The sequence below is a fragment of the Periplaneta americana genome, chromosome 4 (genome assembly GCF_040183065.1).
Source record: "Periplaneta americana isolate PAMFEO1 chromosome 4, P.americana_PAMFEO1_priV1, whole genome shotgun sequence".
In the NCBI taxonomy this organism is placed as follows: Eukaryota; Metazoa; Arthropoda; class Insecta; order Blattodea; family Blattidae; genus Periplaneta; species Periplaneta americana.
This window is the reverse complement of record NC_091120.1, coordinates 123,022,054-123,039,062: the sequence shown is the minus strand read 5'-3', so window position 1 is coordinate 123,039,062 and position 17,009 is coordinate 123,022,054. Positions and strand designations below refer to the sequence as shown.

The following is a 17,009-nucleotide window of genomic DNA, read 5'->3' as shown; positions in this document are numbered from 1 at the left end:
TTATATAATTTTCTAAATTAGAAACAGATAGAAGAACAGGGCTAGGGTTGTTCTAAAGGAGTGGGAGGGAAAACAGTAAGCAGAATTATAAAGATAGTATGATGCAAAATTTCGGTACAGCTATAATGTACAGCCGTCATTATCAATAAACTCTTCATATACACTACCGGGTGAATATATTTATTTTTTTTTGTGAAGGTAATGCATTTTGTTTTTGGTGACTAAAATTTGAAACCAGTTTGTTGAGTCCATTTTTGGATTGATTGGAGTGTTTCTTGGAGAAGTTCTTAGATTATGTTTGTATTAGCACCGGAACAGAAAATGTGAGATGTCTGAAAATAAATTTGCTTTAATTGGGTTTTGAATACGATTCACAATATCATTTATAGCTATTAAAAATAATGTAACATTCGAAACGGATCCCTTAGGTACTCCACTTAATATTTACTTATTTTGATAGCATTTTAATCACTTTCATTCGTATTTTTCTTCTCTGAAAAAAAGTCTTATATGAAGTGGATCATATTGCCTGTTACACCATTTTGCAGCAAGAAATGTATATTATTTTTTTCAGATCATAGATCTTTTTGATGCCTGACCTGAACAAACTAATATGAAGTTTATTTCGGAAATATTTAATATCTCTGTCTCTAGGGCAATTAGGTTGTCTATAGTGGAATGAGATTTCCTAAATCCACTCTGGACAAGAGTAAAGAATCATGTTCTAAGACAGTTGATTATCTTCTCCAGAAGTTTCAATGGGTCTGTAGTTTTCGAGTAACTAATCCTTATTCTGTTAACGTATACTAGGTATGACTGTGGCGATTTGCCATTGGTCTGAAAATATCTTACTGGTCCATATATAGTTATATATTCCAAGGAAATAATTTAGCCCTTCAGATGGAACTTCTTTGATAAATACATAAGGTATGTTATCTGATTCAGAGCTGGAATTTCCATACAGATGGATTTTGTCATTGTAACTGTCATGTTTTTTTAGTTTTGTATCGAGATCTGGTTATGGCGTCAGTAGTTTTGTTTCTAAGAAATTAGAGTCGTAGTGTTTATCGCCTGTGACATCATAGAATGTTTCAGCAAGAGTTTTGAAATTCATATGCATCAGTGATTTGAGTATTTGAATAAAGTTTTTTTTAAGAATGATAGAGAATGATTTATTGTTTCTGTAAATTCTTTTAATTTTAAGAATATTTCTTGTATCGTAGTTTCATTGGTCATGCTCAAAACATAGTTTATCCATGTTTGCCTCCTGTTTTCTACAGTTTTTCGAGCAATCGGTCTTAATTTAAGGAAGTTTATTTTGCTTTCTAGTGTTGGGTTTTTATGGTATTTGTATAAAACTGTGTTCTATTTTCTTTAATTGCTTTTTTTGCACTTTTCATTCCACCAGGGTACTGATCCTTAGACTGGATCAAATCTTGTTTCTGGGATGATGGATTTTGCTGTTAGATTTTTTTTTTTTTTTAGTTGGTTATTTAAAGACGCTGTATCAACTACGAGGTTATTTAGCGTCGATGAGATTGGTGATAGCGACATGATATTTGGCAAGATGAGGCAGAGGATTCGCCATAGATTACCTGGCATTCACCTTACGGTTGGGGAAAACCTCGGAAAATGTACGTATATGAACTCTAGGTTGAAAGTTAGAAATTTTCATGTGATAATGGTATATGTCTTCCTGAGTTTAAAGGTTAAAGAGCTTATTGGAGGGGAAAGCCTACTAAAACAAATCAGACGACCTATGTACAAGAGTTTAAATGAAGGATCAGTCTTGAGATACAACAGATAAGCAGAACATCATTGCTGGAAGTATTAAACAATCATTTCCAAGACAGACTCATGCATTGTTTGACAGTGAATGGAGATCATTTTGAACAATGTCTATGATTTCATACATTTTACTATTTGAAGAACACAATAATCAAAATATGAATATAGGCTGACATTTAGAAAAATACATTCTTTTGCACACCCTTTACAAAATGAAAAACTACTGTTTTACAAACATAACATGTAAAATTTGTTAATTTATTCCTAATAACTCTTGTATTTTTCAATAAAACTAAAAATTAAAAAGTTATAAGCAACACTCTATACATTTTACTCATTCTTTACAGTATCAGGTAAGCAAGTCTGAAGTGACCATCAGTGTTAGCAGGGTGATGATAAATCGTGCCATTGCCAAATACAACAGTTTTAAACAACTAATTCCATTACATAAGCTCGCTCACTTAATTTGTATGTCTTTTGAGATGTTACAACTTTCAATATTCTGTACAACTTTCGCACCTTATTTTGTGTATTTATATACCTGAACAGATCTACTATGAACTATTTTCCCAGACAGTCAATTAATACAGAACAAATAAAAATATTTGTATGTTAATTTATAATATAAAAATATAAGAAATAATGGTGCATACTGTCTACTCATGACTTGTGTCTTACACTTTACCTAGATAGGGTGACCAGACGTCCTCTTTTGTACGGACATGTCCTCCTTTTTAGGCTTTTGTCCAGGGTCCAGGTGGATTTAAAAAAAAAAAAACAAGAAATGTCCTCCTTTTCATAACTTGTATGCCTGATATTTTGAAATTATCTGATTTGACCCTTTCTCAAGCAATTTGTCACAGCAGCATCAACGGAACGATCATAACTCTCTTTGCTCCTATTCGTTAGAATTTTCATCAACTGTAAAATCATTTTATATTATTAAGTTTTATCATAAATATGCTGTAATAAAATAGATATTGTCATAATTTTAAGTATAATATAGGCCTAAGCCTAAATCTAAATGGATATTATCTGTCATCTTTAATAATAATTATAGTTCCCTTGACTTTCATATGTAAAATCATTATTATTGCATTTTTTCATAATTGTTTCGTAATAAAATAGATATTAATATATATTTAAGTATGATATAAGCCTAATTCTCTACTGTAAATATTTTGTATTAAAATAGATATTGATGTAATTTAAAGTATAATAAGCCTAAATCTTTTCTGTCTTCTTTTTTTCGAACAATATTCTCCTTTTTGAAGTTTTGTGTCCTCTTTTTTTATCAATGTGAATCTGGTCACCCTATACCTAGATATATGTGTATCAGTGACAAATTTTATTACTGTAACAGGGAAATAAATATTGGTGAAAGCTACAAGAATTTAATGAAATGTTGATGTGAGTCTAAATGTTCCCACCCTAGGAAATGCATAAACGTAACATGCATATGATAAGACAACTAAAGTATTTTTTCTTTTTTTTTTTTTTGGAAATAAACAGATATATCATTGCACTATTTATATATATATTGAAATGTATAAAAATTTAGGAAAAAGATTTGCTGTATTAAATATTTTACTCATTTATCTTCAGAAAATTTGTACGAATTCTACAATAGCAATGATTCCAAAATTCCATGACAAAAATAAGGGACATTGAATAAAATAAAATGAAGCTCAAAATAACGAAAAGCTTATTTGAGAGAAGAATATATCAACAACAAATATACTAAGCAAAAAGAGTGCATGGGAGATTCTACAATTTTTTACCTATATTTTTGGTCCTAAAAGTAAAATGACTCTACCTAAAATCATGAAAACAATCGAATCTAATTACATGAGTAAAAAATCAAACCATATTACAGTAATTTTAAAACATAAAACAAATACTCAGTAACTGCACAGAGAATGTAAAAAAAAAAAAAGTAAGAAATATTACTCATATCCTTATAATATTTATATTATCATTTTTCTTTTACAGTCTGTATAATATGCAACATAAGAATAAAACTAATCGTGAATTATCTGCAATACAATGCACTGAAAGATATGCAGATTGCAGTTGTTCAACTTCATATTAACCTATTAATCTGTTGAGAGTCCGATGCAAGACTTTAAATATAATACAATTTTTGTATTCCAATAAATATTTTGCAACTCACCTGAACACATGGCTTCCGAAGATTTACACAAAGGCCATCAGCATCCTTACTGTAATGTTCCACCAACTCCTGAAGAGTTCGAAATGTTGTGCGACGTGCAATGAAAAATCCTCCCTCATCAAGTTGCCTGATACGATAATGTTTCACTGTATCTCCATCACGCACTGTAAAACAAAAACATTTATAAATTTCAAGATATCCCTCATTATGTTATGTTTTTATAATTTTGTATTTGAAGAGGTTTTTATGAAGTACAGAAGCTATAGTATTTCTATTTGATAAGTAGTAAACTGTTCTAAATAATCTGTGAACTGTAATATCCACATATTTCATTTCACATGTTTCATGGTGACCACATATCAAGTTTTAAGACATTTTTTTCAATTTTTTTATATTCTTTTATTTAGGTTTAGATTTATTTAATAATAACAAATAAATAAAAAACGCTACATGAAAGTACCCCGAAAGAGCAAAGCTCATATGATTAAACCTTCGATTTTCAGCAACTGATCTAAAAATCCTGTTCCAGGAACAATGTGCCAGAACTACATATCATTCAGTGTCTTCGAAATTGCCTGTGGTGAACATTAGAATGATGATTATTGAGAAATAGTGGAATGCCAGCTTAGGAAACATATTCAAGACACAGTCTTTTTGTTCACCACAAATTTGAACTTGAGTCTCCAGTGTGGTGAAACTGATGTTCTAGCCAGAAATATATGTGAAATTGTTGATATGAGTAGAAGTTGTACTAGTATATTCACAGCATTGGAAGCAAAAGAAAATGATTTCATACACATTTTATGAGTGCTACAAATATGACACATACTTTCTCATACATTTTACGCATTTCACAACAATTCAGTTCTTTTGCCGTGTTGTAAATGATATTACTGTTTACAGTTTATTTTCTTACACATATTCAACACAAATGAAATAATTTAATATCTACTCAAATATTGTATGAATTAGGTAGATATATGTGATTTCGTAGAACTTAAATAGGTATATGTATACTGTAATCAATTATAATTAAGTCGGCCTAGGTGGTGCAGTCAGTACAGTGCTGGCCTTCTGTGCCCAAGGTTGCAGGTTCGATCCCAACCCAGGTAGATGACATTTAAATGTGCTTAAATAAGACAGGCTCATGTCAGTAGATTTACTGCTATGTAAAAAAAAACTCCTGCAGGACAAAATTCTGGCACACCGGCATTGCTGATATAACCTCGGTAGTTGTGTCATTAAATAAAACATTTAATTTTTTTTATATAACTTATTTTTCTACTTACAAAAATTGGCATTTAAAAGTTATATAAATGTTAAAATATATTAAAACTCACTTCAGTGGTTCATTCATTTATAAGTAATGATCAGACATCGGATTCTAGGGCAAATGCCTATTTTGTTTCTTTAGGAGAAAAGTAAAAATAATTATTAATATTTGTGTTTCATGGAAATTGAAAGGTATTCAAAGAGTTTTATAGTGCCCTAAAATGCCCTAAAACGGTTATTAGAGCCTAATTTGTTAATATTCGCCTAAAAATGCCTAACTCACTGTAAAGTTTCGCATTTTACTCTTACTTTTTATAATTTATACATGCATTCACTGCGAAATTTAAGGCATTTAAAAAGTGGAAAGTTTGCTTCACACCGGCCATGAAACCATTGATAAAGGAAACAAAATGTTTTGAATCTCACGACACTCGCAATAGATTTCACCGAATTTAACATGTTTGGAGGCATAAATGCCGACAAAGAACCAACCTTAGTTTTGAAGCAGGCAACAATCACAACATGTGCTGCTACCGATTTAGAGATATACTATACTATAAAAATGACTGTTTTCGGTCTGAAACCGATTAGCTGTACTGCCCTTCAGAGTGTCATAAAATCACAATTTTTGGAGAAAGAGTGTTTTTGAAATATTTATGAAAAGTCGTAAAACTGCGAATTAGTAGGGTAAACCGTTACAGAATATTTAAAAGAATGGCCCTCCTAGTGTTAACACTACCAGGAAATGCAACAATAAGTGGAACTTTGTATTTTTGTCCAATTGAATCTCAATAACAACGGTTCATTTGAATGCTCGTTAACAGTTGCTCTTTCCCTCACCTTATTTGTGTTGAGAAGTTTTGAGCGGTAGGACGTTTTCCTGTGAAGTTTAACGCGATAATGCCGAAAAATATAAGTGCAAAATCTACATTGATCCGGCAATGGCTAACAGAATATTCAGAATTCACTTATGATGGAAAAATAATATTTTGCAAGATTTGTAGCAAACAGGTATGTAACAATAGTTGAAATATATAAATTCTATTAATTTTAATGAGTAGGCCTATAATATTTATACATTGACTGAGCTATCCTGAGATATAATTCTTTTTAAGACCACTACACTTTAACCTTTTAAATTCCGATAGTTAAAGTATTTGCAGGTCATTAAAATTTTGATTGTTCGAACCCACTAACTTTGTGATAGAAATACGGCAATACAACAATTAGGATTTTATTTTAATTCAGTTTACTTTACATTTTTAGATTTCGCTAGAAAAGAAGTGCCACCTAAAGCAGCATGTGCAAGGAGTGGCTCATAAGGCTAAAGCTCAGCAGAAAAATCAACTGCAACAAACTTTACTAACACAGCCTACTTCATCCAATCTCAGCAGCAATTTCTATGCTGATTTAACCAGAGCGTTTGTTGCTGCTAACATTCCCTGGAATGCAATTGAAAATCTGGTTTTAAGACAGTTTTTACAAAAATACTGCAAACAAAATATCCCATTTGAGTCGACCCTAAGAAAAAATTACTTAGACAGAATATACAATGAAACTTTAGCTTCCATTCGGGAGGATATAGGTGATTCTTACATATGGGTCTCTGTGGATGAAACCTCAGATCCTATGAATAGGCATATAGCAAATATGGTAGTAGGAAAACTTAGTTCTGATGGACCTTCGATTCCACACCTCGTATGTGTTAAGGAACTTTCGAAAGTGAATAGCCAAGCCATTGCTTATTTTGTAAATAAAGGCCTACAGTCTTTATACTCAGGTAATATAGACGATTCTAAAGTTCTGTTGTTTTGTACTGATGCTGCCTCATACATGGTTGCTGCAGCTCCACTTCTTAAAACATTTTATCCTAACCTCACGCATGTAACCTGTCTAGCACATGGCCTTCACAGGGTTTCTGAAACAATCCGGAATGAATTTCCTCTTGTCAATTCGTTTATTTCTAACACAAAAAAATGTTTTTGTAAAGCCCCATCCAGGATTTCAATATTCAGAGAGAACTTTCCAGATATCCCACTCCCACTTCAGCCGGTTGTTACACGATGGGGAACCTGGATTCAGTCAGTGGTGTATTATTCTAAGTATTTTAAAGAAGTGGTCACAGTTATTGATAAATTCCCTGAAACTGATAGTGCAACGTGTGTGAAAGCAGTGAAAGATTGTCTGAATGACTCACGAGTGAAAAACGATATTGCCTACATAACATCAAACTTTTCTTTCATACCTGCAAGCATTGAACAATTAGAACGTGAAAAACAATCTCTTTGTAGCCAAATAGCAATAGTAAAGGAAGCTCAAGTGAACATACATTCTGCTTTGGGCGAAACTGGGAAAAAAGTTAAAAATAAGTGGGACAACGTATTAAATAAGAATGTAGGATTTTCATTGTTGGAAAAAGTATCAAGAGTGATATCGGGGGAAAGTGTAAATGTTCCAGTAAGTATTGATGTTTCTATTGTACCTAATTTAAAATTTGCGCCTCTCACATCAGTTTCGGTTGAAAGAAGTTTTTCTGCTTTGAAAATGATTCTCAGTGACAAAAGGCAAAGGTTAACTGTGGAGAATTTAGAAAAAATTCTGGTGGTGTACTGTGCAGATAATTATAATAAAGTCTGAGCATGGAACTGAATTTCAATAACTTAAAATGAGTAATCTTGATATCAATAATCATTATTTCATTAGTTTCAATATATTAAATTTGTGCAGCTCTGTTTATAAATATAATATAGTATTCTTTTTTAATGTTTAAACATACTTTTTTGTGCGTATTTTAATGTATAACTAAAAATTTCAGTGAAAGAAATAAGTATGATACCTTGATGTGCCTAAAATGCCTATTTTCATTAAAATAGAGCCTAATTTTACAAATTTTGAGCTTATTTTAGGCGCCTAAAACTGCAATTTTTAGTGCCTAAAAATCCGATGTCTAGTAATGATACTATCACTTGCAATTCGGAATTGTGATCTCATTTTATTCTTGCTCTAACTTACAGCATGGAAAGTTGATATCACATCCTACCGGAGTCATTAGCAGGACCTTCAAATGGGGGGGTTGAGGTGGCAATATGGAAGAGTTCCAGCTTAGTGTGAAGTCTAGTCACGTAAAAAGGGGATATTACTTGGTGGTGACGATGGTATTTATTAAAAAGCAAGTGTTTTTAGCAGAACATATTTTCTATAACAGTGATAAATTTAAGTGAAATTGAAATTGAAATTTCAGGATAGTCTTCCTAATTCGACGTGTCTAAATCTAAAAAACTGTGAAGAATCTGATAAAGAAATTTCGAGAAATTTGATCAGTTCATAATGCTCCAAGAAGTAACACGAAAGAAAAATTTGAGGCTATTTCGGATGTAATGCTGGAGAGCCCTACAAAATCCAGGAGATAATCAGATCAAGAGGCAAATATGTTTCTGACAGCACATAAGACTAACAAGAAAACTTAATTATTTTCATATAAATCCACAATCATGGTGGACTTCCAAAGGTTTTAGATATTCATTGGTTTTCATGGAATTAAAGTTTTAAACATAACTTTTTTTCACTGAAATGACATAGTTTCAAGAGCAAGAATGATTTTATGACTGTTTTTCTTCACTAGTTTCGTTGATTCAGATGTATTCTGTTCCGAGGCAGTATATCTTCATCTACTAGAAAATACATTACAACACATACATGAAAAAAAGAAACACGAATACATGTTTTGCGGAGACTTAAATATTGACTATCTCACTGAGAACACTAAAAAAGAAGAATTTAACACATTATTAGCAACCTTAAATTTAATACATACAGTCAATTTTCCAACTAGAATACGAAAAGGATCGATTTCTTCAATTGATAATATAATTAATTATAAGGAAAGATAGATTAGATAGTTACCGCACAGTTCCCATTATAAATGGTCTTTCAGACCATGATGCTCAACTAATAAGAAGAAATGATAGCATTCCTGCATCAAAAACCCAGAATAAATTTAGGTTAAGGGTCATAAATGAAGAATCTTTAAAGGACTTCGAAGCTAAACTAAAAAATGAAACATGGGAATCAGTATATGATAATGGTGATATGAATAGTAAATTCAATGTGTTTCATAATACATTCTTAAATATCTTTGAATCCAGTTTTCCTGTAAAGTACAAAAATTCTCAAACATCTAAAAACAATTGGATTACACAAGGCATAAAAATCTCTTGTAAAACTAAGAGGTCTCTCTATATTCAAAGTAGAAATAGTAATGACCCCAATTTAATAGCTCACTTTAAAAAGTACTCTAAAATATTACACAAAGTAATCTTAAAAGCCAAAGAACTTTACTATAACGGAATTATTCTAAACTCGAATAATAAAATCAAAACAACTTGGAACATAATAAAAAAAGAAAGTGGAAAGTGTAGAAGTAAAGAACAAGGTTACACTCTTGTAACAGATAATAGAAAAACATCAGATGCAACAGAAGTTGCGAACATATTCAACAATCATTTTCTCTCAATAACTGATAACCTAAACATCCCACAGAATAACAATAATAATAATCCCATCGATTGTTTGAAAATATCTATTCCTGTAACTTTCCCAAATATTCAAATTTTTCCAACATATTCACGAGAAATAATTACAATTCTAAAGCAATTAAAGTCTAAAAATTCCTCGGGATATGATGAAATTACTAGTAAAATATTAAAAGCCAGTTCACAAATAATAGCCAAGCCCCTGTCTTATTTATGTAACTTTTCAATGTTTAATGGTGTATTTCCAGAGCGACTGAAATATTCAGTTGTTATTCCTTTATTCAAGAAAGGGGACAGAACCTCGCCTGAAAACTACAGACCCATATCCCTTCTATCAGTCTTCTCAAAGGTCTTCGAAAAAGTTATATATAAGAGAGTATATCTTCATCTTGATAGATACAACATTCTCATTCCGGAACAATTTGGATTCAGAAAGAATAAATCAACTGAGCAAGCGACATTTAATTTAACAGATAAAATTCTGGAAGCTATTAATAAAAAATTACAAGTAGGAGGGATATTCTGTGATCTCTCCAAAGCTTTTGATTGTATTAACCATAAAATTCTACTACAAAAATTAGAATACTATGGTATTAAAAGCATAGCATATCAGTGGTTTGAGTCATATCTCCTAAACAGAAAACAAAAAGTGGAAATCAACGCATTTAATAACTCCTTTAAATCTACTTCAACATGGGGAAATGTTCATACAGGGGTCCCACAAGGATCTATATTAGGGCCTCTTCTTTTTCTAATTTTTATAAATGACCTTGTGCCCATAATAAAAGGAATAGGTTATCCTATACTATTTGCAGATGACACAAGTATCACAATTACAGACAAGAACTTTGCCACATTCAAATATAAAACAGAAACAATTCTCCTTAAAATTTATGACTGGTTTACAACCAATAAACTAGCATTAAACATTAATAAGACTAACATAATTCAATTTAAAGCCACTTCAAATTTAATCTCTGAAGCATTGGACACAACTATCAACAATATACCTCTACTAGAAACATCAACAACCAAATTTCTTGGTTTGCATATTAATAATACAATAAATTGGAAAAATCATATCAAAGAAATAACCCCCAAACTTAGCTCAGCATGCTTCGCAATTAGGTCGTTACAACAATTTCTAAACAGAAGTATCTTAAAGACAATATATTTTGCCTATTTTCATTCCATTATGTCCTATGGAATAATATTTTGGGGAAATTCTGTAGATAGTAAAAATATATTCTTATTACAAAAAAGAGCCATTAGAATAATAGTTGGAGCAAAGGCTAGAGAATCATGTAGATTATTTTTTAAAAAATTAGAGATTCTAACCTTAACAAATCAATACATATACTCTACAATAAATTTCCTCTTATGTAATAAAGAAAATTTTCCAACTAACTCAGCCATACATAGTATATACACCCGCAGAAGGAATGATTTTCATACGCCATCTTCAAATTTATCATGCTTTTAAAGGGGAGTACATTACATGGCGATAAAAATGTTCAATAGTGTTCCTGAAGACATTAAGAATCATAGCCAAAACCCTGCATTATTTAAGGTAAAACTAAAAAATTACTTAATATCTCACACTTTCTATTCTGTAGATGAATTCTTGACATTTCACAGTACTGTGTAAATATTATAATACTATTAATGGTAAACATATTACATTGTATAAAATATTATTGTTATTAAGGTATTAATAATTCTGTACATATTTCATATTTGCATTTTATATGTATTGCATTTTATTGTTAAATGTAAGAATTGGACATGTTCTTTATTCTATGCTATAAAGCAAATGTAAGAATATTATGGAACGAATAAAAAAAAAATATATATCCTTTTATTGCCCTGCTAAATCAGGACAAGCTCAAACATTGTTTCTTTCAGCAAGTCAATACAAAGGCACATACACCAAACGGTATGATGGAACTTTCAAATGAAATCTTTGGAGAAAGAATTATTTCTGAGGGACTTTGGCCATCATGATACTTGGATCTCACTCATCCAAAATATTTCTCCTGGGGTGTGGTAAAATCTAATAATTATAGGTCATACAAGAGCAACCCAATGCCAACTGATGAACTTAAAATTAAAATAATTACTGTATAAGCAATCATTTAATGAAGAAATTATAGTTAAATTGTAATAGATCAATGTCTGCATTCAATACAAAGGAAAGTGTTTCCAGAATCTATTGTTATTATGGTGAGCAATTTTAATTTTTACTGTATTAATTTTAATTATTCAGAAATCTGATATCAAACATTTCTAAACTGCAATCATTCACAGAGTGGTCGAAAGAAAATACAATTTTGTTACAAAGTGAGAGTCCATGCTGCCAACTTAACTGGGGTTATCAGTGTCATGCTTCACTGTGGATAGAGTTTGTATATGCACAGTAATACACATGTAACACAAAGATTGCCTGATTTCAAATAATTTTGTCGCAATACAGCGTCCTCTTGAACAGGCAAAGTAAAATTCACAAACATATTTATACAAATGAACTAATTACGGTATTTCTTTCAGTTAATACTGAATACGAATGCTTCCATGAAGACAATATGAAAGTTCCCTATTTTTGTTGTTGTTGGGCAGCTGGATAGCTCAATTGGTGGAGCAACTGGCTACGGAATGGAAGGTCTAGAGTTCGACCCCTACTGGTGACAGGATTTTCTTGTTGCTAAACTTCCAGAACAGCCCCGAAGGATAATTCAGCCTCCTATGAAATTGAGTATCAGGTGTTTTTTGGGAGTAAAAAAGACGGTAGAAGCATAGTGCTGACCACACCACCTCATTCTAGTGCCGAGGTCAAGAAAGCATGGGGCTCTACCTCCATGCATCCCAAGTACCTTCATGACAATGTATGAAGAATACTTTTGCCTTTTGTTATTTTTTTCTCCTATTGTTGATGTTCACAAATTAAATGAAAGGTACAATATTCAGTTAAGATGGATGCACTTCTTTACTTATGCAAATAATAATAATAATAATAATAATAATAATAATAATAATAATAATAATAATAATAATAATAATAATAATAAGAAGAAGAAGAAGAAGAAGAAGAAGATGGATGCACTTCTTTACTTATGCAAATAATAATAATAATAATAATAATAATAATAATAATAATAATAATAAGAAGAAGAAGAAGAAGAAGAAGAAGAAGAAGAAGAAGAAGAAGAAAAAGAAGAAAACTCTAATTGCTGTAAGTTGTTTTTCGAAGTTATTTTCTCCAGAGATTCTTTAGTACAATTTACTGTTTGTTGCATTATTGTAACATTTATTTCACTTTCTCATTTTTGTCTTCCAAAATTCTCAACAATATGTTTGTCAAACTGTGTCAGATTTCATCATGCTGTTCAAACATTTGTTGTATCAAATTATAAATTTTGGTGACACCCTTCTCAAACCTCACACTAAACTTAAAGTTCACCCCTTGCTATTCTAATAGCAAGCTGAACTGCTTGTGTAAGTGTTTCTCAAACTGCAATCGAGAAACGGTGCAGTAAATAGTGCTCAAGGCGTGACCATGTCAAAATTTGTGCAGCAGTAGGGGAATATTTTTGCTTCACTGCCACATCGAATCTGGTTTGCCTGTAATATATTTAGTCTTGCAACTCTACAAACATAGGTGTATTACCAGAAAAATAAAAACTTGTTTTTATTTAGCAAGCCTTTCTTACAAGGAAGATGTGAATTAGGTTATTTTAATGAAATTGATATCAAGTTGTAGGATTTGAAGAGTAGTCTCCTTGGTAAGAATGTTGTTAAAATATTACGCTTCCAGATAGCGACCTCTAATTTTAATAAATAGGTTTTGGGTTGCAGAACTCAGTCCTCAAGGTTATATTCAATCCAACCATTAGAACTCTCTCTCTCCCTCCCTCACTCTGTGTTTGTGCGTGCGTGCGTGCGTGTGTGTGTGTGTGTGTGTGTGTGTGTGTGTGTGCATGTGAGATGCCAGAGAGAGAGAGAGAGAGACAGACAGAGGCAGAATGTGTGAATAATTGATTGTGAGACCAATATCAGAAATGCTCCTATTGGAAAGATATTTTCAGTCTCATCAAAAACGTTTTACTTTATCTATTCAAAAGCAGACTGCAACATTTTTAATTCAGAACAGATGAGACCTAAGACTGATAATCCTGACCTACTTAATGGAAATTATTCCTCTATCGTCTCAAGAAAATGGATAAACTGACGATTTATGTTACTTCTGTTCTAAAACAGCATACATATTTATTTACATTCTGTGTGGCTGCAAGGCACTGTTCAACTAAGAATGCAGCAAACAATATTAAAGGGTGTTCTTAATGCTTGTTAATAAAATGCAGACACTTCTTTAGGGATATAACAGGTTTCTATGAAATTCTTTACATAGGTAGGTACTTAAAACAGACATTTTTACAAGTGGAGTGCAGTGTGGAGAGGTGTAATCTAAAAATAAACCCACATGATGGACGGGTGGGTGGGAGGGTGGTTGGATGGATGGAGAAATGGATAGGTGGAAGGGCGGACGGAGGGAGGAATGGATGAATGAATGAATGAATGAATGAATGAATGGAGTGTGAGTTAGCAAGTATCAGAGAGAGAGAGAGAGAGAGCGAGGTCCCCCCCCCCCTAGCATTTTCACAAAAAATGTAGCAATACACTTTATACAGATTAGAGCTATCATGACTACTACCATACAGATGCTATATATCCTTTGAAATATAATAATTAGGGCAAGGCAATTAATGATTTTGCATCTTTTTCTTATGAAGGTTTAAACGTTGCTAGCATATATGGAAATGTATGACATTAAAAACCGGGTTAAATAAAAGCAATTCATTTGGGCATTTTTTTTTTGCATTTTCTTAACTTTTTTACGGATATGTCATTTTTTAGCAATTTTTAGGTCATTTTGAGCATTTTTTACACTTTTCAGGAAGGCTGTGACATTATTTATATTTGATTTGAGATTTTTATTATAATTCAGTATTTTCCTTGTCAATACAATTTCTTGGAATTAAGTAGATGTTTGCTAGCTTCTACCCCTATGTTTCAAGGTATGTGCATAATGAACTTGCCTACTTCTAGGAATTTTATTCAAATAGAGCATATGCTAGCTTGTACCCCTATTTTTCAAGGCATAATGAACTTGTCCACTTCTAGGAATTTACCCACACTCCCACAGAGATTCCTTTCTCCAGGTAAACTGGCATTGTTATGCTGTTAATTGAGGTGGTCAGTTGTTTCTAGTCGTCTGTGTGAACAGGTCAAGAGCAAAATGCCTAAAGTAAAGGAAGGTGCTAGTGTTAAATTAAAGGCATTTGTTTCAAAATATGGAGAAAATATTTTTTCAACGGACGGTCGTATTTTATTCTGCAAGATCTGCGACGTGAGAGTGGCTGCTGAAAAAAAGTTTACAATAGAACAACACATGTCATGGGAGAAACATAAACGTGGCCTGCAGAGACTTGAAAATAAATCCAGTGTAAACTTACAGCAAATGCTTCTGGGGGATACGTGTTCAACGTTTTCGCCATTTTGTGAGAAACTATGTGAAGCTTTTCTATCGGCTGATATTTCACTTCACAAACTGAATCATCCTAAGCTGCGAACTTTCTTAAAAGAGGAGACCAGATAATTAATACCAGATCCCAGAACATTGAGAAGGACATACATAGGTCGGTGCTATGACAAAACTTTGAAAAAAATAAGAGAAATGATTGGAGAAAGAAATGTATTCGTATCCATTGACGAGACAACAGACTCTATGGGCCGTTATGTAGCTAATGTTATTGTGGAGTTTTAGAAGCACACAGCCCTGGAGAACAATTTCTACTACATTGTGAGCAGCTAGACAAAGTCAACTACTCAACGATCAGCTTAGTATTTGACCATGCATTGAGAATACTTTGGCCTGATGGGATTCGAAATTCCAATGTATTGCTTTTTATAACAGATGCAGCACCCTACATGATGAAAGCAGTTGCTTCTTTAAGTGCACTGTACCCAAAAATGGCACATGTGACGTGTTTAGCGCATGCATTACACCGGGTCGTGGAAGAAGTATGTGCAAATTTTCCTGAAGTGGATAAATTAATTGGATGCATAAAGAAAGTTTTCTTGAAAGCCCCCTCTCGAATTTCAGCATTCAAAACAGAAGCTCCAGAAATCCAATTGCCATTTTCACCTGTTTTGACTAGATGGGGAACATGGCTCCAAGCTTGCAGTTATTATTGCAAGAATTTCGATGTTGTGAAGAAAGTGGTTGATTCTTTTGATAATGGTGAGTCAGTGTCAATAAAAAAGGCGCAAGAACTGTTAGCTGATAAAGAAATTGCTGGTAAACTTTCTTACATAAATACTAATTTTGGATTCCTTCCTGATGTCATAACTGCACTGGAAAAATCCCAAGTGACATTAGTGGAACAGCTACAAATAGTGGATAAAGTGGTGAATGATTTGAGCCGTGCATGTGGTAAAGTGGGTGATGCAGTGTCAATAAAAATGAAAAACTGTCTAAGCAAGAACAGGGGGTACACAACATTGTGTTCAATTGGCAGAGCTTTGTCTGGTGAAAATTTTTCTCTTCCTGACTGTGAGTTAAATACAGGAGATATTGCTTGCTTTCAGTTTGCTCCAATTGTTTCCGTTGAAGTAGAGAGAAGCTTTTCCATTTATTAGTTGGTACTAGCAGACAATAGACAATCATTTTTGTTTGAAAATCTCCACCAAGTTTTGATTGTTAACTGCAATTCAAAATTGTTGTAAAAGTGCACTTGAAATGAATTTTCTGCAATACAAGGTATTGTAACATGTATTTTTTTAAATTTTATGTAGTTCAGTAATCAAGTGAGTACTTAATGTAATTAAAAGTATTTTCATTGGCAATGCTTTACTTTTTATTGGTCTTTTTTTGTTTTTTTTAGGTCATTTTTTGTATTTTTAGGTCATAAATGCATTTTTTATTTTGCATTTTTTTACCAATTTATAGGTAATTAAATGCCTTGCCCTAATAATAATATTTCATAAAACTGATGACATAATTACCAGAAAGAGAATAATCATTGCGGCGACTTTCTGAATCTCGTATAAGGAATGCTCCATGGTCGTTTTCTGGTAGCAGCAGCTTCTTCTCTGCTTCAATGCGTTTGATTTTGCCGAAGTACCATCTGAGAAATAAAATGAAACACACTGTTGTATAATTTTTATGAGAAATGATAACAGATGCT

At 32.2% G+C, this 17,009-nt stretch overlaps 1 protein-coding gene across 1 annotated transcript in view; it reads right to left on the bottom strand.

Moving 5' to 3' along the window:
* Src42A (Tyrosine-protein kinase Src42A) overlaps positions 1–17,009 on the bottom strand; it is a 585,202-nt gene that overhangs the window by 171,014 nt on the left and 397,179 nt on the right. The window contains exons 2-3 of the mRNA XM_069823919.1: positions 16,828–16,949; positions 3,962–4,125 (exon numbers count right to left, since the gene is read on the bottom strand). Coding sequence (XP_069680020.1) covers positions 3,962–4,125; positions 16,828–16,949 — 286 coding nt within the window. The remainder of the gene's footprint in view (positions 1–3,961; positions 4,126–16,827; positions 16,950–17,009) is intronic.